Source organism: Varanus komodoensis, unplaced genomic scaffold, assembly GCF_004798865.1.
Source record: "Varanus komodoensis strain SLA01 unplaced genomic scaffold, ASM479886v1 scaffold8, whole genome shotgun sequence".
Taxonomy (NCBI): Eukaryota; Metazoa; Chordata; class Lepidosauria; order Squamata; family Varanidae; genus Varanus; species Varanus komodoensis.
In genome coordinates, this window is record NW_025336481.1 from 12,233,498 (window position 1) to 12,260,672 (window position 27,175).

Consider the following 27,175-nt stretch of genomic DNA (forward strand, 5'->3'; position numbering starts at 1 on the left):
AGGCAACCAAACAAATGCTTTATACACATCAGTCTGAGGTAGCTAGGGATTGAGGAATCAGAATACAAGGTACGGTTTGAATGATGTCTTCATTGGCAAAAAATTGCCCCTTTAGGGGACAACCTGTAGTCAGATAACGGTAGAAGCATGAGAATGGCTGTGGATGAATGGGCAGTTGGGTTTTCACTAGATACTTGGGGGAAATGTGTAAGAAAAAAGGATATGAGAAGATTGCAAGACAAAGAGAATTGGAAGGATGTGCAGCTTTTGAAAATGCCTGATTAAAATGTGAGTTGTTTGTACCCGTATGCGCCTAAGAAAAATTCCTACATTTTCCCCATGATATTAAGGGATAGAGCCCCTAGAGAAGAATAAAGAATGATTATGTGCTTTATCCTTTGTCAGCCGCTGCTTCTGTGTTAATGGTGGCCTGGAGAATGCTGGGAGTTGTACTTTTTCAGTCTAAACCTGCACAAGAGTGCACCGTTAGATTGACTCGACAGGGTGATGTGTGTGTAGCTTGCCACCTGAAGTGATGCTGTGCTTGCATAGGAGGTCAGAATGTAAGTTTTGGTTTTAGCTTTTGAAGGAGATGGGAAACAATCCAACAGATAGGGAGTAAGTGCCAGGCAGTGTTAGTCCTGAGAGATGGTTTAGTTAGGGACAGCTTTCAGATGGGTTGAAACCTGACCAGTTCTCTTAATTCTTAATCAGGCTTCTAGTAATTCCTTTCCAAACATCCATTTTGCCCAGTGGTGCAGAAAGGTGGTTCTGTACTCTGGACCTGATATTCAGGGGAGTGTTGGCTGGCCATTATTTCACTTCTGAAGCACACAGTCAGCATTTTCGTTCTTCTCCTCGCCTACTGTTCTGGGCAGTACAGTTGCTTCTAAATCCTTGGAACTGCAATAACAGCAACAAAAAAAAGTTTGCTAACCCTGATATTCATTAATATTCTGAAGAGGTGCAGTTTTGAAAGCAGAGTATCATCATAACGACCAGAATATGGTAGAGTTGGTTTTGCTGCACTGATGACTTCATCACTTACTGCTCTCTGAGGGGTTATTTGGCGTCCCTGGGGGCCGCAGGGGCAGGGCATTTGGCCCCAAGGCCCAAGCTTAGCTGGTCTTACCTGTGGTTGGCAACTGAGAAGTAGGGACCTGTGGCTTTTCTCTAACCTAACAGCTTTTGTTTCAGGTGATGCCCTCTCCCTCCCTCCCTTCAAATAGGTTTAATGCAACGATGGAGAGTCAGGTTGATGGGCAGTTCACTCAAATCAAAAGTGCAGAAAGGGCCTGGAGCCAGATCAGAGAGGAGGGCAGTGCACCTTATGAGCAAATGGGGACCTGTGCGTATGGTGAAGAGCATGAAAACCTGCAGCCCATCCCATTTGGTCAGCAACTGGAAGGAGGAGTCGCTATTCAGCCAGTTTCAGAGGATGGAGAGCATCTCATTTTGCTGAAGCCTGTGCACTTGAAAATGGCGGAAGAGGATTTCCAGGGGGCTTGTCCCTCTGGCCAACACGATGCTCTGCATGCCATGATGCAAAGAGAAGCTGACCTGGTGGAGGTCTTGCCACCAAGTGTAGATGCTCAGAAGAACCCGGAAAAAGTCTTGACAATAAGTTTACCAGAAGGTGTTTACACGGTCCACGAGATGGAAGTGATGCATGTCAGCAACTTGAAAGAAGTACACACATTACAGGAGGGCAAAAGGTCAACCAGTGAGACCCCCAATGTCCTTGGGATTAAGGTAGCTCTGCTTCTTGATTTAAGTAGTTGTGTAGTTGGTAAGGCAACTGTACTGGGTGATTTATTACGGTGCAATATGAATACTTCAATACAAATCACTTTAGACCAAGTTTGGACAATGTATGACCCTCCAGATATTTTGGCCTACAAATCCCATCAGCCCTAGCTAACATAGCCAATGGAGAAAGGTGATGAATGTTGTAGGCCAAAACATCTGGAGGGTCGCAAGTCGCCCCCGCCACTGCCTGCTTTAGACCATTTTAAGGTACATAGGATAACATCAGCTTTCTTTGCCATCAACCATACTGCTGAGGTTTCTGTTCTGACCTGAAGGGACAACAAGTATGGGAATTAAATTGTCCAAACTGCTGAATTACACCAAGTTACAAATAATTTACATAGAGGACCCTCATGCAGGATAAGTCTGTATAAGAAACATACAGGAAGGATTATAATACAATCCTTTTGATTTTTTTCAGATAAAAATGTTATGAAAAAGTTAGGCCTGTAAATCCAGGACCTGTATCTTGCAAGCTATTCAGCTTCATGTCCTCTAACACACCTGCAGTCCAGTACAGCATTTCTGTATTTCTGGTGTAGCAGGTGGGCCTGAAGAACAACTGCAAGGACTTTGCCTCTTGGTTTTTCTTTACTTGGAGAAACGAATGCTTTTGACTGTGGAAATTCGGTTGTTTTAAGTTAAATAGAGATTCTGTTTATAGGCAGTTCCCTCTGTTGTGACAAAAGATTCCAAACTCATTGTTGGAAGCAAATTTCCAGTGATGGAACACGTGCACCAAATGCAGAAACCAGTCACAGAGGTAGAGGGGTTGCTCTGTCTGGAATCCAGTAAAGCACCGTAAGGACAAACACATTTATGATAGGATGGAGTCCAGTCCTCAAAGCTTGTATGTAAGCCAACCTTAATAATTGTGCATATTTTTGAAGTGCCACCAGCTTCTTTGATGGTTTTGCTTCAACAGACTAAGATGAATAATCCTCTGCAAATAGGGAATTCATAAAATCTTGCATTGTCTTGAGATTGTCACATTGTCAGCAGAATGTATGACATACTAGCCTGGCAAGGAAGGTTCAGGTGACTCCTGTTAAAATTTAGAACTGGAGAAGTTGTGACATAATGCTCAGCCTTTCTGCTTGTGAGGCTAGTTCCCAAGAATTTTCTGTAGTTTGTCCTGGAAGTGTATTTCAGTCTGGATCTCTGTGGTCATATTCTATGTTGCCCACATGCCAAAAGGACCAGCCGCTAATACAGTTAGGGAGTGCTTGTTGCTCCCCTCTCACTGTTTTTTACAAGTTCTTTAGAAGACATTATAACTATCCAATTAAGCTTCCATGTCTGAAAAGCACTATCATCAAATTAGTTTAGAACAGGGAAAGTGCGGTATTTAATTGTAAAACGCAAGTGTATTTTAATGTGCATTTCTGTTGTTCTGTTGCAGTATAGCGCCACCTGGCAGTAGTGTAGCAACCTTGCAAAAGGAGTTTGCAGAGAGTTCCAGGGCATGATGCAGGCAGGGAGGCAGGAGATGAGCATCGCCAAGATGCAACGTAACCTGGCAGCATTTCACCCTCCTTCCCACCCTCTCCAAATGCCACCATTAGACTGCTGAAATTGGCCACCTAGGACTGTGGGGGAGGGGTCACTTCCACAACCCTTCTGCTCTGCATAGGATGCCCATATCCCTCCAGGTTGTTGGATTGTGCCGTTGGTGCAGGAAAGCTCAGAAAGGAGCCCTGCTGTCTTTCCTGATCCAGTAGTGAGTGCATCTGCCCAGTCCTGGGGGCCCTTTACAAGGTGCACACCCCATTGCCCTGAGTGGTTGTTCCCACTTGCCCAGCAAATTCAGTGGCAGCGAAGTGGCCCAATGTTGAGATTGCACTGGGTTCATCTTGCATTTGAAAAATGAATTTGTTTGAACTAACGTTTTCGTACCATTGATATGATCAGCATACAGTAGCATCAGCTTGAACATTGTACTGATTGTGAGGCATTTTTCTTATTTTTGTTGTTATTGTTTCTATTAAATATTTGTACACCACTTTGGATGTTTTAAAAATATAAAATGACATATAAATGTGTTGAAATAGATCAGTGGAACTTCTGTTTCCCACCCCATTTGATTTTTAAACAGATTGATACAAGTAGAAATGTAATTGCAGTTGGAGATAAAGACCAGCCGTTTTCTGCATCTGAAGATGACACAATGAGCCATTTCCTTGCAGCTGAGGCAACAAAGCTTCAGAAAGGTGATCCCTCACTGTTTGGCCATTCTGAAAACAAAGACCAGAGCAATCCATGTGCATCACAGCATCCTTTCGTAACCAGTTCTGATGTTACTTCAAAAGCCCATGGGAGCATAGTCCAGTGGGGAGAAGGTATTAAATCACTTGCACAATTTTATAATTTCTGTGAAAAAGGCAGAGTACTTGATGGTGGCTGGATTTGTTGGCTGGGAAACAGGATGTGGGGGCGGGTGAACCTTTGGTCTGGTCCAGCAGGGCAGAACTTCTTGCGGTGTCCCTTCTAGAACCCTTGGAAAAACTTGTCATTCTTTGATGTACACAGTTACTCATTTATTCATAGTGCCTGGGCTCCCCCTTTCACTGCTAGCCAAAGCATCCTGCGAGATAAGTTTCAACTTTGTAGCTTTGAACTGGACCTCACGCAGTATAATAGTTGTGCATCATTTACAGAAAGTGTATGCCGCTCTCCCTCCAAGACTGCAGCTATGATTCTCACCTCACCCAGCATCCTCACAACAATCCTGTGAGGTTGTTCAAGCTGAGAGAGTATGACTGGCTTGCAGTCGCCCAGTAAGCCCTCCAGTACATATCTGCTACTTTAACCCAGAGATGTATGACTTTTCTGGCCCCAGGGGCCACGTATGATCTGGGCTTGCAGGTCCTGATGCAAGAATACCTGTGTGGGCACATACATGCACATCCCCCCAGCAGCCTTGTAAGGGACCTTTTGAGACGAGTAGAGAAAAGGAAGGGGGAGGTTGAGTTCTACCCTTGAACCTCCCCTGGGTCATCGGATGCTCCAACTTCTGCATCGGTCTTCTGCAGCTGGTGGCCTCTGGATGCACTGGACTGCCAACTCCCGTGACAGTTGGCCTTGCTGGCTAGGAATGATAGTTGCATCCCGGCTCATCTAGAGCTTTTAAAGACCAGGGGAAAGATGCTTTACACATTTATGGAGAGCTGGTATTGGTCACGCTTCTATGCTAAAGAGGTGGGGTGCACAGCTTGAGCACAAGCAAATGCAGCTTCATTTTCACTTTTGTGTGCTGCTAGTTCATCAGAAGTAGGACATTGAGGAGTAAATTTCTAAAGCAGCAAAATTAATGCAGTCAGTAGATTCTTTCTGTGCATGGAAAACAGGAACTCATTCCCCAAGTAAGCTACAGATAGAGCTAGCTAGTAGGCTAATGAGAACAACAGAATGAAGTTGAATAGGGACAAATGCCAAGTGCTGCACCTAGGAAAAGGAAGCCAAATGCACCATTACAAGATGGAGAACGCTTGGCTCAACAGTACCGCAAGTGAAAAAGATCATGGAAGTGTTGTAGATCACAAGCCAAATATCATTCAACAATGTGAGGTGGCTGCAAAAAGAGCAAAGGCTATTTTGGGCTGCATTAATAGGAGTACCACTTCTGAATCATGTGAAGATCTAGTTCTCCCCTACTCAGCACTGGTTGGGCCTCATCTGGAGTACTGCATCCAGTTCTGGCACCACGGTGCAAGAAAGCTGGAAAGGGTTTGGAAGAGGGCAGCAGGATATTTTGGGGGCTGGTAACACAGTCCTATGAGGAGAGATTGAAAGAACCTCGAGAAGACTGAGGGGAGATGGGATAGCACTCTTCAAGTACTGGAAGGTTGTCACAAAGACACCTGTACTAAATGTTTCTGTGCGCTCTTAGAGCGTAAGAAATTGATTGTTCCATCCAGTAGTGGCTGCCGGCCAGTGTGACCAGAGGGGCAGCAGCCATAGAGCTGGCTACGCCTAATTTTCCTAGGCGCACAAACAGCTTTGGGAAAACCTCCCAGGCCACCGATATGCATGAATGGATTGTTTCACAATGTGCTCAAACAATTAGCTGAAGGCCACTGCACATAAATCAAAGCCCTATGAATTCATCAAAATCAGTGCCGTGGCAATTTGTCTATGAAGCTAGATGCGAATTTCAGTCTGTTCCACCCTACCCTGTTGCTGGACTTCAATTGCAGCGCAATCTATTCATTTTATTTTATGTTGACTGTTGCATTTTAATTGCATGTTAATGCATTTGTTTTATTGTTTAACTCTAGAGTTGTGTAGTTGTACATCATCTTGGCATTTTTCTTGATTGAAAAGCAGGCTACAGATCAAAGAAAGGCTCAGTCCTTTTGGACTGCCTAGAAGCCCTCAGACTTGGGGTCATATATACCTCCTATGCGGAGCAGAAGGAGCGGTGGAGGAGTGATCTTCCCTTCCTCGCCTTCCCACTCTGAGTATCTCAGAAGAGGAGGGAAGGAGGTTGAGCAGTTCCAAGGGGCTTCATATCTTTACTTCCTCAGTCTCTTCTTCCTGCCACAGTTCCCATCTCCCAGGTCACTTCCCAACTTCAGAGAGCAGCTGGCCCAGTTCTTTCCATACTGGCTGCAAAGAGGATGTACCTCCAAGGTCAGCAACTATCTTTAGGCTCAGAGTTGGGAATCTGGGGAATCCTGTGGCTCTGAGATGCTGTTTGTCTGCTTATTATACTATTCAGTAACCAAAGTTCTCTGTGGGCCCTAAGATCACTCCCTAAATTAAAATAACACAAGGTTTTCCTCTAACCATTTAGTTCCTTTGTTAAATACCCTACTGCACCAGTAGTGTTTGCTAAACAGGAAATTAAGTAAGAAGTAGCAACAAAAACAAAAGAAAAAAGAGGTGGATTGTGTTGCGAAGCTAACTTTGATGCTCTGAAAAGCCTGATGAGAACATTAAATCGAAATGCTGCTTTACATTCTGGATCCAGAAAACCCTCTGGTGGAAATGCCAATTAAAACAAGTGGGAGAGCCAAAAGTGAGGGAGAGCCGATAGAGTGAATGGATGCAGCCAGTGAATTTGGTTCCCTTGAAACTAAAAGGACAATGGAGGAGGCTGGAGGAGGGAGTGTACACATCACAGATTGATGATGTGTCTTTGCTCAAATTTTCTGCATAACTTAAAAAAACTAAAGGAGGAATCAGTGGGATGGAAATCGAAAGGTCCATGCATGCCTGCTTCTGTCCCCATCAAAGCATAAACCTCTCCCCTTGCTGAATGGAAAGGTAGTAGCTGTCTCCTCCTCTCTACCTGCCCACTGTTTCTTTTTCAAACCACAAGACCCAGTTTGCAAAACAATGGGTTTTCTTCTCCTTGGGGCCAGCTCAAGATAATTGCTGCCTAATAAACACCCTTTCCCATTGCATATGCAAAGGGCAACTGGACTGACAGTTGAATCTTCCCTTGGTGCTGGCGGTGGGACAGCAGCAAAGCTTAGAAGGGTCAGGATCTCCAGTGTCTTGCTGCCACCTCCTAGCATCTGATGCCTGGAACAACTCCCTCATTCCCTCTGTCGGTGGGACCAGCCCCCCTTGTCCTCCAGGCCCCCCTTTGGAAAAGCTCAGAAGCTCTTGGGGGAAAAAGTCACCTTGACTTTTCTGGAGAGTCACCTTCCCTCCAGCTTCTGTTCAAAGGAAAGGCACCGTTGAACACATGCATACCCAGCACCTTCCTATTGCTATTCTAGTCACCCAGTCTGGAGCTGAGTTTTAATGGTCTGTTTACCAGGTAGAGAAAAGCAACTAGAGGAATGTATTGGAGGAGGAGAAGGGGGTTGTGAACCAGGTGCCTCCCTCTTCCTGCCCTATCGCCACAGACTTACTTTGTCTTTCTGACCTCTCAGATGGAGAAACAGCGAACAAACAAACCTAGGCACACTCTCCTCCTCCTCTGCTTCAAATTCAAATACAGGTCACGTTCTCTTAACAAGAGAAAGACTGCTCCCCTTCTGTAGCAGCCTAATTCAAGCAAGAACTGAGTCAGGAGGAGAAGTCCAAACAGGGCAGCCTTGGTTGCTTGCTTTCTTTCTAAATCATTTTGGTTCATAATTGGGCTGGCTAGCCACAGAGCTGCCTGTTTGCAGCAAGAATGTGATGGTCTCCCCTCCCTCTGCAATGGCAGAGCAGCTGAAACTTGAGTAATTTGAAGTTTTATGAGTATGTTTCCCCCAGGGCCCCTACAGGGTGTTCCAAAGACCTACAGGGAACAATTTGCACGCGTGTGACTCCATGCATGCCCAGTCACAGCACTGAAGGCCACTGCCAGGCTGCTGATGCTGCTACTGGGAGGAGAGATGAGTTAGCGGATGTGTTGGAGCAGCCCTAGTGCCTGACCGTAGATACACTTCAAAATAATGCTTGAGCGAGGAATGGGGAACCAGCAGGTGGAGGAATAGGTGTCTGCCCCTGCCCTCAGCACCCAGCTGCTCCGTGCTATATTTGACGGAGGTGTAGAGTTATTTGCAAAAGTCCCAACCCAGAGATGCTGCTGTGTTGTCTCTAGTCCGTTGGTAGACCTGACTACTTCCTCTCCACCACTGTCATAGGTGTCCTCCAGGTTGGTATATTCAGGTGTACATGGCAGTGACGTTCCAGAAGTAGCTTCCTCGGTGAGCTGGTGCTCTGCACAGGTTGCTGAGTGCTTACCTGTGGAAGTGGGAAGGTGACAATTCTTGCCTTTTCTTTTCCACTCGCCCATGAACTGTGAGGACAGCAGCCCAGAAGCATCATTCCCACGTTTCCTTGCAGGCGGTTCCTGTCCTCCTCTGCGTTTCTGTATGGCTTTAAATTCTTGGAAATCGATCTGTGGGCGCTTTGCAGCATCACAGAGAGGCTTCTGCAGTGTGGCTCACTCTGGCATTGCTTCATGACCTACATGCTGAATGATGACAGGCCCATGTTGCTCCAGGTGCAGCTGACTTCAGTGCAGCCAGTACAGCTGGAAGACCTCAAGTGAAGAGATACTGAATGATGCAGGAGAAGCTCATGGAAGTACCTTGCAGTGATGTCGGCATCCTAGAGAATGTGCTGATGCCATTGAGAAAGCAAGGGAGGGATTGCACAAAAGCCAGGGACCCCCAGGACTGGTGGTCAGGCAGTTGGGTCAAAGAAATGAGGGTGTGTCTACCTGGGGATCCATGGAAGGGCGGGTTTGGCCCCCGGACCTGAGGCTCCCCACCCATGAGTAACCTGCCTGGGTGTACGAATAGTCCGTATGTTCAAGTAAGCAGGTGAGGTCTAATGTGAACCTCCTGCAGCGTCTTTTTAATGTACTTTGTAATGGTTTGTATGACCTAATGGTGGCTTTTCTCCTAGGAGACAAACTTCAGCGTTGCAGTTTGTGCTCATTCACCTCCTTCAGTGCATCAGGCCTTAATCATCACATGAAAAAACACTCGGCCAAAAAGACTCACAAGTGCCACCTCTGCCTTAAGGCATTTCGCAGCGTTTCCCTCTTGCGTAACCACGTGAACACACATACAGGTATGGGCAGTCCTGTGCGTTTGCTTTACCCGGTCTCTCCCGAATTTAGCTGACTAATTGGAATGTAGTATGGAGCATCACAGCTGTTTTTATAGCAAATCCTGGGAAACAAAACTTTCTTTGTGTGCTGTCACAGGAGGTTTGCACATGCTGGTTTTACAAACATGCCAACATCTGCCTAGGTCCACAATGCTTAGCTGGATTATTTTAATATGAGTTTAATTTGTTGTTGATTATGTCATTATTTCTATGCCACCCAATAACCAAAACTCTCTGGGAAGCACATAAAATACAAAAAGAATGCAATATGAAATACAGGTAGTAGTAAGAACATCAGAGAAATTACAGGGCAATATTTAAAGGTCAAATTTAAAATGGAATCTTAACAACAGCAATATTAATATGTTGTCTTACTCAGTATTACTGTTGGTTTTAGTTTCTTGCAAACTACTCAGAGCCTGTGGGAATGGGGAGGTATATAAATATTAAGCTAAATAGATAAATATAAATAAATAGCAACAACTAGCAGAAATGAAACAAGACCTGTTTAAAAGCTGGTCATAGAGAATAGGCTTAATCTGGTACTGTAAAGTTTGCAAAGTAAATTAAAGAGGGCTCAACCCTCTCTGTTGGGGGGCTGCCAGTGAGAAGGCCCTACTCCTTTTGGCAGTGAACCAATCAATCCTCTTTCAGAGGTAGCAGTTGGGGGCAGGCCCTGGATCTTGATCTAACATTCTGGTTGGGAGAGCTGTTTTGTTAAGTTTTGTGAGCCCAAACCATATGGGGCTTTATAGGTTAAAATCAACACCGTAGATTGAGCTTATAAGCATATAAGCAGCCAATGCCAGAATTGGTGTTATGCATTGGGACCATGTGGCCTTGTTATTAGTCTGGCTGCTGCATACTGCGCAAGCTGCAGCTTCCGAACAGTCTTCCAGGGGAGCCCCAAGTAGAGAGTATTACAGTAATCTAGCTTAAAAAAAATAAGAGTGTAGATTACTAAAATGGGCTATTCCTGTGCAGATAGGGAGCTGGTAGAAGGTTCCCAGGCAGCTAAACATTGCCTGGGGGATGGGGGATTTCTGTGTAATTTTTAGGGTGATTCCACCCCCCCCCCAAACACACACTTTCAGAGCTGCAAGGCTGGGAGCAGGGGTGGTTGCAAAGCTGAGATGAAATGTCTCAGAAGAGATTTGTGAGGACATTTGTGAGGTTCTTCTCACCCCACCCACAACCTCAGGAAAGGAAGAGTGTTTTGCAAAATGTTCTCCAAATATGTTCTACTTTTTAAATGGCAGACACCATAATTTTCCCCCAGCATTGTTCTAGAATGGCATTGTGCCTGCCCCTACAATGCAGTTCTTGCAAGAGTTTGGAAGAATTTAAGAAGGGTCTGGAGGGGGTTGATTATTTGAGGTAAAGCAAACTAATGGTTTACATGTTTAAAGGACCTATGTAAAACTTAGTGTTACATTATAGATTAGGTAAGCATTTTATGAGATTTAGTTATGTCATTAAATTGTACATTAAGGATGTTTAATTAGTGTAGTTATATAATATTTTAAATGGTTGTTTGTTTTATTTCATAGGCAAAACTTATGGAATAAAATGCCATATAAATTATTATGACTAGTATTTTCTGGGGAATTCAAAATGGTATTCCAGGCTCACAATGCAGTCACTGTCGCTTGCAGAAATATTTTAAATACATGCATTTGGTCCTTAAGTATTTTATGGCCCATCTTACACCTCCTTGTGAGCTCTTCAAAATAAGTAGGTATAAACCCAACTGCTTTGCAAAACTATAGATCCATGGTTTTAACACTGGCATTTCTTACCGGTTTTTGAGGAACAGGGAATGATCTGATAGCAAAGCAGTGCGTTTAAGAGAGACCACCTGATTGCTTCTTACAGGGACCAAACCCTACAAGTGCAGTGAGTGTGATAAGGCCTTTGTGACCAGTGGTGAGCTTTCAAGACACAGGCGGTATAAGCATACTCTGGAGAAACCCTTCAAGTGCTCGTTCTGTAGCTATTGTAGCGTGGAGGTAAGAATTTCATTGCTTGATGTGTTCTACCTGTGTACAGCCAGATCCAAGAGAAGGTTCTTCAAAAGAGATATTGATGCTGACGGTGCATTTTAGAGCACTCCCGTTCCACTAACGTGTCCTCCAGGTTCAGGTGCCACTATAACCCATGCTCAACCCTTTGTTGTGTCTGAACTCGGCCAAGATAAAAGTCGTGGTGAACAACCCACATGATAACACTTGCTTCAGCCATGCCCCATGATTCATCAGTAACCCACAATCAACCCATAATAAAACCCTGGACTGTGGTTTATGTTGTCTGAACCCATTCCTAGTAACTACATCTTTTTAAAGCTTAGAGTAAGCATAAAGTCCTAATGTGGGCTTTAATTAAGTTCACTTGCATCACTGCATTTTTATTTCTGTTTGAATATGGAAGCAGAGTTTGGTTAGGCGTAACGTGTAGCTCCTGATATCAAATCAGACTAATTTTTCATGGAGATCAGTCTTGGCACTATCACAGCTAGGCTATCTCCCACCTACTGTCATAGGTGTGGATGATAGGACTTGTAGTTCTAAGAGTGAGACTTACTTCCCAGTGTGGGATTGGGGTTAGAATATTAGACCAGGACTGGGATAGCCCTTACTTGGCCATGAAGCTCCTCAGATGACTTTGGGCCAGTGGCTAACACAGCCTGACCTACCTCACAGGGTGGCTGTGAGGAAAGTATAGAAAGGAGGAGTTGGCTTATGAAAGGCTCCTTGCATTCCTTGCAGGGAAGAGGTGCGGTATAACGGAAATAGCATCCTTCGCTCTCATACTTTGCGTTCTGGATTGGTCCAAACATGCTTGCAACACATGCTGCAAAGTGGTATTCCCAACCCGGTGCTGTCCACAGATATTGGACTAAAGCCCCAAGTATCCCTCAGCTGGATAAACAGCAATTAAATGCAAATTTTAAAAATGCTATAAAAGCAAAACAGCTGGTTTAACTGGTTGATCACCAACCTGCAGTCTGAGATGTGCGGCCCATTCTTCCGCTTGATGCTTCACGCACTTAATGCTGCTGTAAGTGCCTCCTGATTCAGCAGGTTAAGCAGTAACTACTGATCTCTGAACCTCTGAATGGGTCTGAATGTGTGTGAGTAAAGCATGAAATTGTTGCACATTTTTGATCGGGAGGGTATACATACAAAGGTAGACAGACGTGTATGCATGAATCCTTCCCAGTAAATCGGCTTTAAACAGAAAGAGCAAGAGGACCCTTTTAGAAGAGAAAAACTTCATACGATCTGTAATCTGTCAGGGTGACAGTCACTGACAGCTGTCGCACTTGTAGCAGTGAGCTGTTTCTTTTAAAGGATGGATTACTTTGGTGGTTCCATCAGCCCTGGTCCTATCACGATTAATTTTCATTTATGACTACAGGCCAGCAAATTGAAGCGTCATATTCGCTCGCACACTGGAGAGCGTCCTTACCGCTGTTCTCTCTGTGCTTATGCTAGCAGAGACACCTACAAGCTGAAAAGGCACATGGTAACCCACTCAGGTAAATATTGGGAGTGGAATTTATTTGTTTGTTCCTGAGAGTCACTAAAATACTTCTTCCATCCAGTGATGTGATGCCCACAGGATGCCTCAAGTTCTGAAATGAGGGTAACAGCCCTCCCATACTCAAGTGCCCAGCAACTGGTGTACGCAGGTATATTTTCTCTGATACCACATACTAGCAGCCATTGATTACTTTCTTCATGGATTTCTCTGGCTGCAATTTCATATTTAAGCTCTTAAAAAACTCTAGGATGAATAAGCCCAGTGACATTAGCTTTCTCACTAAGATTGACTCCCCCTTTCAACTTCCTTTCCACCAATCTCACATTTTAGAGTTTTTTCTCTTGAAGTCAAATGTGAGTGCATTGGACCTCTTTAGCCATCTTCCACTTGTGTTTGCACTGTGTGGTTGTTTCCAGTTAGTTCAACAATATTTGCATCTTACAAGAGGTCCTGGGGGTCCCCACCTAGGATTGAATCCAGGATTGTATCTGCTCTCATCAGTTGTCCAACCAGCTGTTCTAAGCCATGGTTGTTTTGGACATCAGAAATTTTACTTCTGTCAGAACTGGAACATACATTTATCAACTCGGAATGGGGGTAGTTGAAGTCTCCTCGTTTTAAACTGCCTTAGTTTGAGGACTTCCTGAATTCATTTCAAGATCATCCCATGCATTTTGGTCTGAGGGACAATAGCATATTTCTAGGACTGAATTAATTTTAGAGCCAGATATTTTTACCCACAGCCGCTCTGTGGAGGAGTCTGCAGCTTTTAGATTTTTAAATCTGCTGGACTTTATTGCCCTCTTCAGTGTACAGAGCAACACCCCCTCCAACCATCCATCCATTCCCAGCCCTCACAGAACTTAAATCCAGAAATGACCATATCCCACTGATCCCCACCATTCCAGCACCGTATCTCATGTCTCCTTTAAAACCAGGCACTGAGGTTCTATTTTGGCTTGTTAACTTCTAGCAATTACACAGAATATCTCTCCCTCTCTAGATGTCTTCGGTACGTGCAACTTTTCTTTGGGAATTAGACTTCTTTGACCGATTATCCTGTTTCATCGTATTTTATGGCCTATTTCCTCCCCTCCTGCAAACAGAAATGGGATGATTTCACCTGAACCAGATGCTTTGCAGTTCCTGTCGTCACTCCTCCAGGTTCAGTTTAATCCTGGGGGAGTGTCAGCAGGAGCTCCACTAGCTTTTTGATGCTTTAAGTAGCAGTCTGGTTTCACTTTGGTTCAGGAGAGCCCATCTCTCTTGTACAGACCTAGGTTCTTGCAACATATTCCTAGTGCCTAAGAAATTTGGCCCCTTTCTTCCTGCTGTACCATCTCATCCATACACACAGACTCCTCACTGTGCTTGTCTAGCTTGCCCTGCATGTGAAACAGGTAGCATTTTAGAGAAATCCACCTTGGTAATCCTGAACTTCAGCCTTCTACCTAGCAACCTAAATTAGGCTTCCAGGACCTCCTAGATACAATTACCCATGTTGTTGTTTTCAACATGGACACAACCACTGACGTTACCCTAACACTCTATAAAACCATCTAGACAGCCCATGATATTCGCAGGCAGGTAGTTCCCCATGTAGTATATACGTTCATGACAAACACAACTGTCTGTGTGTCTAATGATCAAATCTCCCGCTGCCACAAGACTCTCACCCCCAAAGGACACATACCTGGTGCAAGAGTATAATTGCTTTTCTTCCAAGGAGTGGGTCCCTTCTAAGAGACCTCTCCCTCTTTCTCAGAATGATACCTTCCTTGATCACAAGTGCAGCTATATAGTGGTATGTGAGCCTGTGAATTAAGGAAAGGAAAGATAAAGGCAAAACAGAAAACCGCGCAGTGGGAATAATACATGAGCCGAAGAATCCAGGAATCATGAAAAACTAGAGTGGGGAAGGTTGGCCCAGTTGGGCACCTGACAGATCGCCGTATCTTCTGTGGGGGGGCATGGCTGGCTGAACAGAAGCACTGCCATATAGTGTTGGGGATATACTGCAACATTTTGCTGCAACTCCTGCTGGTAATGTGGGCCCATCTATCTTGTTCCCATGGTCTCTTGTCAGGAATATACAGCATGCCAAGGATGCCATAATTAACAGGTGGTATATGGCAAAGGTTTATGGGAGAGTTGCAACGTTTCCTACCTTAGCATGTGGTGAATCAGGTAGAAAAACAGCAGAGGCAAAGAAAATCTCGGTGCAAGAACATGTTTTGAAATAATGTAGAGGGGGAATATGTAACTGCCAGTTAACAATTGCAGTAAAACTGGGAGTAAAAAAGTGTGTGTGTGTGTGTACAGGCATGTGTGCATAAAACTGACATAAACCATTTAGACTGACATTTTGCTTTCTAATTTCCATGTCCACCTTTTTCATTCTAGGTGAAAAACCCTTTGAATGTCTGATTTGTAAGGCTAGATTTACTCAGGCCGGAACTCTGAAGTTCCATGTACTGCACAAACATGAGAAAAATGTGCCAAAATACCAGTGTCCACATTGCAACACATCTGTCGCCAGGAAGGGTGATTTAAGTAAGTTTCATCCCCCTCCCTTTTAAAAGAAATATTCAGTGAAATCAATGCAGAATTAGGCATGGCATCATTATCTAATTTTGATTTAAGAAATTGCTGTTCCAAATGTATCCTAATCTAGCTTGTTTGTTCCAAATCAAGAGCTAACTTGAAGTCTTTGCAATAAATAAACTATGATTTCTTCTGTGTGGGCAGGATGAAGGATTTTTGGTACAGCTAATGAGCATTTTATTATGCCCCATAAAAACTTGTTGGGTATGAAAGGTTTATGAAACCCTACCTACTCAAATTTCTCCCTGTGCTTTCAGGTTCTGAATTACCACATTTCCTTCTATAGCAGCACCAATGCCTTGGCCTTCTGCCTTTCTTCTGTCTTCGGTGCCTGGTGACTTTGTTCAGGCTGCTGTGAATTGTGGTCTGCAGACCTTTTTTGTCTTTCGCAGGATCCCAGTGTGCACTGGTGCATAGGCTATTGATGGACTCACAAGGCAGAACTGGGCCATCAAGATTCCATATTGTATTTTAGCTTAATTACTGCGCTTATGCACTGGTGCGCATTGCTAAGCCCATAAAGGAAAAAAAAGCAGAGCAAACAGGGTGGGACCAATGTGCACATTTCAGAACAGGAATTAATTTTACAAATTCTCCAAAGGCATTTGGGGAGATGTGAACCCAAAGAACACTGATAGAACAGGATGGTTAAAATACATGCTTAAGCTACATTCAGTTGCTCTGTTGACATGTATGCAAAAGAAGAGACTGAGGCCAGGAAAACTGTTGTGGGGGAAATACCAGGTTAGTTTTCTCCAGGGTCTGAAGTGCAAGGGGAAGATGAGGCTATCCTTGGCAACCTAGGACAATGACCATGCAATGCCTCTAGTCTCAACAGGCAGCTCACTCCTCTACATCACTGGGATCCATAAGCAGAAAGACGCTGTCACATTGCTGTTTTTGTGCATTTCTCGCAGGCAGGTTGGTTGGCCGCTGTGTAAGCAGAATGCTAATTAGAGGGACTCCTGGCCAGATTCAGCATGGCTGTTCTCAGGGCTCTGTTGTCTGCTCCAGGGTGGTTCTTCTGAATTTTATGATTGCGTCCACCAATGGTTTTCCTGGTTGTAGCCTGCTCAGTTGCTCTGTAGAAGCCAATGGCATGTGCTGCAGCCAGGACAGACAGACATCATCATCATCCTCACCACCGTTATCATTACCACCCTTACCATTATTACATTCCATTTATATGCCACCTTTTTTCTTCTTGTGAGGAAGAAAACGTAGCTTACATGGTTCCATTTCATCCTCCAAACAACAACCCTGTGAGGTAGGTCTGGTTGGGAGTGACTGACAGACCCATGGTCACCCAGTGAGCTTAATGGTCTAGTGGTGACTATAACCCAGTTATCCCGAATCGCTGGTCCGGCACTGTGCCTTGAACCGTGGGGATAATCAGCCGGAGATGGCAGGGGAAGGAAATGTTCACTTCATTGACTTCTGTGGACCAGATGCAATTGGAAGAAAAAATGAGTGGAGAGCACTTGGCAGCCCCTGCCTTTTGGCACCATCGAAATCCAGGAGCAAATGTCAAGCAGTAGCTTTCCCGATTGCAGCCAAACGGGAGGAAAAGTAAAATTTCAGAATCTCGTCTCCTGCAGCCACTGCTAAAGACCACAGGAGAGCCACTGGAATCAACACTTAAGTTTTATTGCAGGAGACATGTTATTCAAAGTGTCAGAAACAATTCGCTCAGCACTTCCTGTCCTGCTGCCTCCTCTTGTTCTGAGGGAGCTCACGTAGGAGCTGCACAAGCCCTACAAGTTCAGCACATCCTTCTTCATGCCTTTTCACTTGCTCTTACTGCAGTCAGTGAGAATTATGCAAGCACATGCATTTCCTTATTGTAAGGAAGTCAAGTGGCACCACCTTGTGGTTGTTCTGAGTTCAACACAGGACAAGGCAGTCCCAGACTTCGCAAGTCGATGCAAGAGCGTGTCCTTGGTAGGGATGGACAAGCCAGTCTTGTTTCTAGACCATGGCTGGGTTATTTGCATTCCATCATCATGCAGTTTAGTCTGATTCCTGCACCAGTCTTCAGGTTCTCTGAAAGCATTTTCCCCCAATGTACACGTTTTGTACACATCTCTTCCTTATGCATTTTTATATGCCATTTTACACAGAGAACTGCATTGCAACATTTCGGGACAAGTGTGGACACATGGCTGAAGCAGGGATGCCTTCCATCAGCGGTCTCTGTTCGATTCGGCACAAGTCACAAGCAGAGCGTTCATTTTTGCATACAGAAGAGTGATCTGGATCAGGGCTTTGCGAGGGACTGTCCTGTTACTGACCAGATCAGGCTCAATGTTAGGTTAAATGAAGCAGCGATTCAAAAGCAACTCCGTAAAAAGGCCGTGGTCAAAGGCATCATTTTACGAAGTAAGAAGGAATGTTTCCAGGGAATGGGCTGAGGAGCAGCCAAAGGCCGTATGCAGAGAAGCAGTCAGATAGAGTACACGTCCAAAGAAAGCAGAGCAAGTAGGAATGAAAGGTCAATAGGACAAAGGTCCAATCACTGAGCAAGTTCAGAGGTACAAGGTACCAGAGCTGGTAGAAGTTGCTGATTCCAGCAATGGCTGTGCTAATATGGAAGACTCAGATTGCCAGAGCTTCTTGGGCCCCATCCAGGACTCAGCTGCAATTCTGGACAGGCACTTTGGTGGCGTTTTACCTCTGAGAAGGTAGAAGCGTCCTTGCTTCCAAGGAGGCCTTTTCTGTTTCTTCACCATGGTCCTGGCCTGTCCCTTCAGGCACCAGCATTCTTGGAACATTGGAATGTTTAAAATCTTGGAAATAGAGTTTGCCACCTTTCAGCTCTTTTCTGCTGAGGACCCAGGACCTTTTCGGACAGTCCCAGAATCCCAGGGGCAGCTGGCTCAGGAGGTTCCAGATCATCCCCTGAAGAAGGTTCTTCTTGATAAGAACCTTGATAAGAGCATGGTAAGGGACTATTTACTCCCACATGCTGTGGTCATCTTCTGAATCTTTGTGTCTTGTTCAACCTCATTTGGAAACTAGGTTTGCATATTGTTGCATTTAAGCCTGGCCTTCTTTCCTCTTGTAGGAACCCCATGACTCTGTGCATTATCTTCTCCATTTTGTCCTCGCCACAGCTTTGTTAGGTTAGGTCAGTGACTGGCCTGACTTTACCTTCACAGTCAAGAGGGGATTAGAACCTGGATCTCTCAGGTCTCAGTCCTACACTTAAACCACTGCACCACACTGGCAGAGCCATTTCACTGGTTATCAGGTTACTTCAATTGGCTCCTTCCCTTTACTTTTGAAACGAAACAAAATCTGCTGATTGGCGAATGGGAGTAAAACTGGCTCTAAACTTCTCCCTGGGATGTGTGTTGTACTTCTGTATGTAATTGATTGCTTTAAGGTTATTACATCTTTACAAATTGTATTTGGAGACTCTGTCAGTGGAAATGGCGGGATATACATTTTAAATACACTAAATGAGTTCTGCTTATCCAAAACTCTGTGCTGCATGCCAAAGCCATTGGGCCATTCATGTGAGAATCAAGTGCCCAGCAGAACAATTACCTTCCATCTCAGTGCTATGCTTGGATATGGTTTCAGGTTGGCACAGAAGGGAGGAAAAATGCCCAAGATAATTGGGGAACTGTCTGCTGGACAGTAGTGGATTTTGTACTCAAGAAATGACTAGCAATGTCTCAGGCTCCTTAGAGATTTTGAAGCAGTGGGCAAATGTAAGATTACATAGAAGAGGGATGGGCAGCTTGAGGCCCTTCAAATGTTTGGGCTTAGTACTCCCATGACCTAGTACTCCCAGTTTGGGCTTAGTACTCCCATGACCTAGTACTCCCAGTTTGGGCTTAGTACTCCCATGACTAGCTTTTCTGGTTAGGGCTGAAGCAGAAGGGAGCTGTACACCAAAGCATCTGCTGGACCTTAAGTATCCCACCCTGCAAAAGAATAAGTGTGAGGTGCGAAGTTCTGCAGTGTGAAGCTCCTCTCCTCAAGGTGCCAGCCGTGCTGCTTTTCAGAATTCTCGGCCCCCTTCTTCCATGCTTCCACACACACTTATACACAGCCATTGGTGTTTTATGGACACTGAGGATGCACAGTCCTTGGGCTTCCTCCGCTCCCCAAAAATGTTTTGTTCTTCTACAAATGTTGGAATGCCCCCAAGGATACTGGGATCCACCCAAGTGTGTTCCCTCTTGTGCCTGTATGTTGCTTTTTAGGAACACGAGAACCAGCAGCCCAGCCATCACTAGTGGAGGCAATAGTGGTTGTGCTGTAGAACTACAGAATTAAGATCAGACTTTTCAGTGTGTGGAGTAGTTTTGCATTATCAGCTACAGATCATTGAAATGTGGGTTTCCATTGTCTGCTTCTGCATTCATCCCTGAGCGTTTGGGATGGGAAGAGGTGGAGTAATTTGATTAATTCTTACTGCGAATGGCTTAGCGCAAGTCCAGGGGAAGTTCAAAGACAGCATGGGATCACAACGAAAATCAATTCAGGGGAGACCAATAAGGCTCCCTTTGAAGTTGTTGAGAGGTTTTCCATGGTGTTTTATTGTAGCATGGGTCTGGCCCAGAGCATCCATTAGCATCTGAACTTTTATATCTGTTTAGGAAACAGTAATTGATTATATGACCCTTGAAAGCTCTGACTGCATTTAAATTTTATTAAGCCAATATAGCAGAATTATTTTCTGTGACCCAGATGTTCATAGCACATGCAGGGGAGAGATCTGTTGTAATAGCCAGGTTGGCTTTGGTTTGTTGCATTAGGCACAAAGGACCAGAGAACAAAATGTTACATTTCCGATTCTTTTGGTGAAAAGGTAATCAGCCTTTACCCTCCTGGAATTGCCTGCCCTCACACCTAATCTGCAGGTTTTGATTCCCCCAGAATGACTGTGCAGAAATTTAAGAGTAATGCAACTGGGCTTTATGGACAAGATCTGGCCAAATCTCAACACAGAATTATTCAGTGGAGGAGGCTGCAGAGCAGGGGTGTGGAAGCCCTTGCAGCCCACGAGCATCATTCAGTTTCAAAGAAGCTCTTGGGGGGCCACATTCCAATGGTGGGAGTATTGGATAATACTCCCACCATAATACCAGCATATTTTAGGTTAAATCGTTCACTTCCAAAACATTCATACATACATACATTTATCTGTCGATCTAGCTACTGCTTTTTTCCCTTTGGAGGAATTCAAGGCACCTTACATAGCTGGCCTCCTCTCAGTCTTATCCTCACCACAACAATGCTGTGAGGTAGGAGGGGCAAAGTCACACAGTTAGCTCCATGGCTAAGTGGGGACTAGAACCCAGATCTCCAGAGTCCCAGTCCTGCACTCTTAACCACTGTGTCCAATGGCTCTCAATGTTTTAAAAAGTTGGGATGTTGGTGCTCATGAAACAGAGTGATCCGTAAATCATCCCCTTCTCAGTTTCCTGTTTTTTTATATTATTTTATTTTGACTGTGCCTAACTAACTATCCTACATCTTTCCTGCCCTTTCCCAAAATTCTAGGTGCTCAGGAAAGTGGAAGATTGTGAGCCATGCTATTTATAGGGGTACTAGGTTTGATAGCTGTCAAAGCTCAGGCTTCCTTTCAGAATAGGGATTTTGACAGGGCCAGCTGGTTTTTTGACAGGGGCATATTCTTATGTATATGTGCCTGTCAGTAAAGCCCTGGGTAGCCCTGTCAGAAACCTCATTTTAAAACAAGTTTTGACAGCTAGGGAGAAGAGGTGGAGCCACAGTGAGCGTAGGGCTTGTGAGCAGCAATGGCGGCACCGGCCCAGCGATGGCTACACCACTGTGCGGTGTGGGAATGACTTCCACTGGCAGGTGCCCAGGTGAGCTTCACCAGTTGGGTTGCTCCTCCTCCTGACGGGCTGGCTCACCACAAGCTGGGAACAGTTGGCTGGGTTCGAACAATACACCATCCCATGGTGGATACAAGAAGGTCAGCAACAAGCCATAGACTGCCAGGGTGGCTCTTTGCCTTGAAACAATCCACTTGTGAGAAGCAGTCCAGGTTTTCACAAGAGTGCAGCCCACCATGGTTTGTCACTCGCACAGTGGGTTGTGTCATGTAAACACATTGTTTCCAGGAGGCCAACCTGGGACAGCAAGAATAAGGTTGTTATGGGCACTAAAAAGGAAATTTTTGTGGGTAGTGAATGAGTCAGATGGCCTATTTAAGTTGTATACATACTTCACACATTAAAGTTTTAGGCATACGTCTGAGATCTTTTACAACTCTGTGTGTACACCTAAAACGTAGCACGTAAAAGCACTCATAAAGGAGCTGTGATTGACTCCAGGTTTCTGCTGAGTGTACCTTAGTGGTAAATGCAGATTTGCCTCCCTGGAATGTCTGTCCCATCAACCACCGTTAACAGGGTGCTTATGTGATCTGGATTTGTTTCTGGGTCTGGTGCTGAACTGGAGAACTGATGGAAATGCTAATTTCTGAATCCCGTATTTCTTCTGCCCTGGCCTGAGTTTATGTACAGATCGATCTATAGAGATCCAGTGTAATGGAAATGGAAAAATAACATTGCAACCAAGTTTACTTATTTATTTTATTACGAGTTTGTTTGTGCTATTGTTAGCTTGTAAATTCTCAAGTGGTGTCCAATGCAATACATATAATAATATGCTATAAAAATCAATTTTAAAATTGTGTAGCAAGAATTCAAAATGGTCCAACAAAGACACTCATGCAACAGGACATGCTTACTTTCCTGCAAATCAGAGGAAATGTGTGTACACAAATAATGTCTCCCAGAGATGTTTAAAGCTTACCCCGGTTTCTGCCTTTTAGGTGTCCACTTGCGGAACCTACATTCTTTCATTGAAGTGCCGCTGAAGTGCAACTATTGCGAAGAGGTTTTTCACGAGCTCTATGCTTTCAAGCAGCACAAGAAGACCCACAGAAATGAAAAGAGATTCAGATGTGATCAGTGCAGTTATGCATGCAAGCAGGTATTTAAGAGAGCTGGGTATTTATTGCTTGGTGGGATTCGTGGGTTTGAACTTGCTTTGATTGCCCTGCAAATATTTATGGCTTAAACTCTTGCAGAGCCTGAGGTTCGCCTGTGCCAGTGACAGAAGAAAAATATATATGGTAATTCTTGACCAGAGCAATTCCCAAGGATAGTAAGGGCAGTAGGATTTTTCCAATTCCCGGCTCAGATGTCAGAAAGTGGCCTTGGCCTTGGATCCCTCTTGCCCCTGGTGTGAAGAGAACCGAGCCAGCTTCTTCTCTGAGGTCATAACTGACCCCGGAGAACAGGTGGAGGACTGAGGAGAGGAGTCTGGCACCACCAACATTTGATGGTAGTGCCTCAGCTCCTCTGAAGCTCTGCGGTTAGATGGCCAAAGCTAGCCAGCAAGCTGCTTTTCAGAGTCGGAAGAGCACAGAGGTGAGTGTTGCCTCTACACTTCCCTGTGTTAGATGCCTGTAACCCTCTGAGCTCAGAGGCCTACAAGCTCCACTGTTGGAGTGAGCCCAAAGCATGTGCTTCGGTAGAGCAAAGGTGCCCATCATCATTACAACTGAGGGGAAAATGCTTTATCTGAAGCCAATTCTGTCTGTCATATGCCAGAATATTTTGATCTACGGGAATGAAAATGAACAAAATTGTGTCAGCTTGTTATCAAATCACAATTAATTAATCCTGGCCATTAAAGTAGCCAGAAAAATCCATTTTCTGAGTGGGTTTACTTAAGAAGAAGCTTTAGCTCTGTGGTAGGGCACAATGAATATGAATTGAGGCTGAGTTCCTTTAAACCAATTAATCATAAGTGTTTTAGTTGATTGCTTTGCATGCATTTGCATATGAGCAAAACAATACTGCTGAAGCAGGATAAGTGCATCCTTTGTTTCTAGAATCTAAATAGCCAAAATTCAAGGAAGGGAAGGTGGGAAAGTTTCTTATCTCCAGAGATTTTCCCTGGCTGTGGACCTAGTGAGAGGGGCAGGGCCTGGGGAAAAGCAGGCAGACCCAGTGGATGCTCCTGCTTAGGCTGGAAGATTTCATCCCTGTATGAGAAGAGGCATACATCTGATGCGTCAGTCAGAAAGGATTTTTTGTTGTGCATGGGAGAAGGGACAGTGCCTCATGTGCTTAGCATCTCCAGTTTTTATAATCAAATTGTGTCTCTCATTTTAAGTATCTGCTGCCTGATTAACCCGGCTCCAACTGTGGTGCAAGCTTGCTTGAAGGCTTCACTGCATCAGAGTAAGGGTAATTCCAGACCATGTGGTGGCAAGTCCATTTCCAGCAAGAAAATAAATGTAGGGCTTCTGATCTTGTGAGCAGACTGTCCACCTGTGGTTAAAGGTGGGTTCTCCCATTTAGGCCTCCTGCCAAATGCATGAAAGTTAGGGGGCAGGACCAGCTAGCAAGCTGGTTGATGTTGGAGGTAGACCCTTGTGGAAAGCCCTAGATGGCCTAGGCATTTTGCTCAGCACTCTAACACAAGGGATATTGAACTTGCGAAAGGAGGCTCTGCACATTTTCAGGTTGGTATGGTACGGTACTGTGCGACTTCATTTTGATCACCTTTTCTCGCTGCCCCCATGCCTAGGAACGCCACATGGTCATGCACAAGCGCACACACACTGGCGAGAAGCCCTTCATTTGTGTCTCCTGCGGCAAAAGTTTTCGTCAGAAGCAGCTTCTGACAGTCCACTTCAAAAAATACCACGACTCCAGTTACCAGCCACGGGTCTATGAATGCCCCAGATGCGGCAAGGGCTATTCACGCTGGGTAAGCCAACTTGCTTCTTAAAGGACCTGGGGGTAGTCAGGAGGAGAAGTGTGTCTTCTGTGGGCTCCACACAAGCATGGTTTTAAAAATACCTGGTCTTGCCTGGCAAACTCAGAGAAGTGAGTTACTGCGGTGTGTCCCCCCCGCCCCCGGTCCCCATTTGTTCTCTGCCTGAGACCTTGGAAAGGTGGTGCCAGTCCAAGTAGATCAGGAATGGGTAGAAAATAGATCCACTGGAAGATCTCTTGTGATCTGTAGCAGATCAGCCAGTATCTCCAACAGCCTGTGGTTTAATCACTGTTTTATTGTTCATGCAGGAATTAGATTTGGCTGTTAAATTCCTGCTCTGTAGTAACTCAGAGGGATTTGCATAAACGTGGCTCTGCCAGTTCGCTGATCATGGGTGGCAGAAGATCAGTCTTCCAGAACCTGGTAGCCCTCCAGTGATTCTGGACCTCTGGGTCTGATAGAAACCCAAGCAGCTGGAGGTGGCAGCTTGTGGAAGTCAGCAGCGATCCTGCTCCTGAATTATCCGTTTGCAGCTGCATTCCCCGCTCCTTCAATAGGGTGCCTTTTCTGCCCCTAATAGCTGAGAGAGCCTTGGCAGTATGTATATGGGATTGCACCCAATAAGTAAATATACACTTTGTGCAAATACACACATTTGTGAACCTTTTTAGACACTGTTTTTGTACACGCTCTTCCTCACAAATGTTTGAATATTATGTAGCAAACTGGATTCTACTTCATGTTGAGCTTTGGGGAGTGTGAATTTGGTAAACTGCTGCTTGCTTTTCAACTGGAAGCTTTAGAGTTTGCATCCCTTCTTTAATGCAGTATTGTACAAATGTTATTGAACAGATTAGCAAAGCATTCTTTTTGATCTTTTATACTGACAGAATAATATGCGTAAGCATGCTCAAAATTGCGGAAAGGAGAGAACTAGTCAGCCTAGCAAAGAAAGCAAGAGTAGAAAGAAAAAAAAGGAATCGGGTGGTGATACTGAACAAGAAGGTAATTATCAAGTTGTTCTCAGGTGACACTGCAGAGCGAAAGATCTCTGGGTCACATTAGGTCAGTCTTCTTTAACCTGGCACCTTCCACGTGCTTTTGCCTACAGATCCCATTAGTCCCAGCCAGCCAGGGATGATAGTAGTTGTAGTCCAAGTGTACTGGAGGACATCATGTTGGGAAGGCTGCCCTGTGGTGTAGGAAGAATTTTTTTCCTGTCAGACTGGATCATGTTGGTGTTCATCCAGTCTGGAATTTACATACTTGGGGTGTAATCCCATATATGTTTACTAGTGAAACATGGTCCTTTCCAACAATTGAATCCGAACCAACATGTTTATTCCCCATAAACTGAACCCCTCTCTCTGCCCCCCAACGCCTCTCTCTTCCCTTAAGGAGCTGCTTGTGCCAGCAATCCACGCTGCACTACCTACGGTCTCCCTGTGGGAACATGGGAGAAAGAAGAAACTAATTTGGATGATGAGAAAGCTGAGACCACTTGTGAGATGATCCTCAGCTTGATGGACAAATAGCGCAGGTGATGCAGGCTCGGCCATACAGAAGCACCGAATCCCATTGCCATTCATGACCTGTTCCCGTACCATGTTATTCATAGGTTAAAGAGTGCTAAACTGTCTATATTTTGGCAACGTTATGTTAGTGTGCTTGCATCATATTTTGTAAGTAGATTTGTAGAGCTTCAGCAGTTAGAATGGTTTCAAATAACTCTTCTTTTGCCAAGGGTAAGTCCATAACTGAATAAATGGTTGAATTCCAGATCACTTCTATTGTCTTTAGTGTTGCAACTTTAGTTTAAAAGAGCTGAAGTTAAATTGCAAGTTGGATGTATTCCTCAGCGTCATTGATCCAAAACCCTTCAGTGAAAATGGAGGCAGAGAGCTAAAAGCATCGTGTATCCTTATTCTATAACTGATTCTAAATCAAACAGGTTTGAGGGCCAAATTATATGTGAGCTGAAATGTCCTTCAGTGCAGTTTCTCTCTTCCTTTTTCACAAAGTGCCACTATGGGCCCCCCCCCCAATTTGAATGCAAACTCTAGCATGAAAGGTACCAGGGTTCTCAATTCAGATCAGAGACCAAGAATTTGCAATTATCGTTGTAGGAAAAAGTTCCCATAGAATTGAAGGCGATCTCAGGGGAGGGGGTTGCCATGCAAGTTGTGAGTGGAGGAGGCCCAGTCTGGATTGGAAATGCAGTAGGACACAACGGGGGTCCCTGGAGTGGTGCTTTGTGTTAGACACACACACATGCACAAGGACAGAACTACATAGTTAAGTTACTGTGTGCTTTGGCTCTTCATGCTTCCGAAACATGTGAAGGTGACCATGTGAGCAAAGGTTTGTTTTCATGTTACACTAGCCCACCCTGGCCATAAGTAACAGTGGGTTTGTTGTGCAAGCAGCTCACAGTGTGCGCAGTTAGCCTCCTCCTTTCTCCTACACATAATTCTTCCGCATATCATTGCTAACATTACGTCCACAGGGACATTGAGTTGTCTTCATACTCGCCACCACGATCATGAGTTGTTTTGGATTTGCTGCAGGGTTCCCCCCCCCCCCCCCATTTCAAGTTTTGTTTCCTTCAGATTGCTGTCAAACTGCTCGCTGGGTCTTTGCTTTGACAACTGAGGGCAGTGCCTCCAAACGACCCCAGTGGCACCTTGGAAGGGTTGCCCATAAATATTAATGAAAATTATTTCCTTTGGTTTTTTAATCAGACTGATGTAACTGGAGATGTTCGCGATTGTGCATCTGTGGGATGGGGGAGCTCAGGTGAGCAGTGCAAAAGAGGGCACCTCTGGCAAAGTCCAGAGGCAGGAGTTAAGTTTAGTTTTTCCTTTGGTTCCATCTG

The 27,175-nt window shown here is 44.8% G+C and overlaps 1 protein-coding gene across 1 annotated transcript; it reads left to right on the forward strand.

Annotated features, from left to right (window-relative positions):
* Positions 1 to 1,242: 1,242 nt before the first annotated feature.
* Positions 1,243 to 25,835, forward strand: CTCFL (CCCTC-binding factor like). Its single transcript, XM_044455165.1, has 10 exons — positions 1,243 to 1,777; positions 3,939 to 4,148; positions 9,166 to 9,333; positions 11,248 to 11,381; positions 12,790 to 12,910; positions 15,319 to 15,468; positions 22,340 to 22,500; positions 24,109 to 24,291; positions 25,191 to 25,305; positions 25,699 to 25,835. Exons 1-10 carry the CDS (start codon positions 1,243 to 1,245, stop codon positions 25,833 to 25,835), a joined length of 1,914 nt encoding a protein of 637 aa, XP_044311100.1.
* The last annotated feature ends 1,340 nt before the right edge of the window (positions 25,836 to 27,175 follow it).

Bases quoted from the DNA above. Each gene is read 5' to 3' on its own strand.
- CTCFL (XM_044455165.1), top strand. From the start codon at position 1,243: ATGGAGAGTCAGGTTGATGGGCAGTTCACTCAAATCAAAAGTGCAGAA. The intron at 9,334-11,247 runs GTATGGGCAGTC...TGCTTCTTACAG, and splicing joins CCACGTGAACACACATACAG to GGACCAAACCCTACAAGTGC. The intron at 25,306-25,698 runs GTAATTATCAAG...TCTTCCCTTAAG, and splicing joins TGGTGATACTGAACAAGAAG to GAGCTGCTTGTGCCAGCAAT.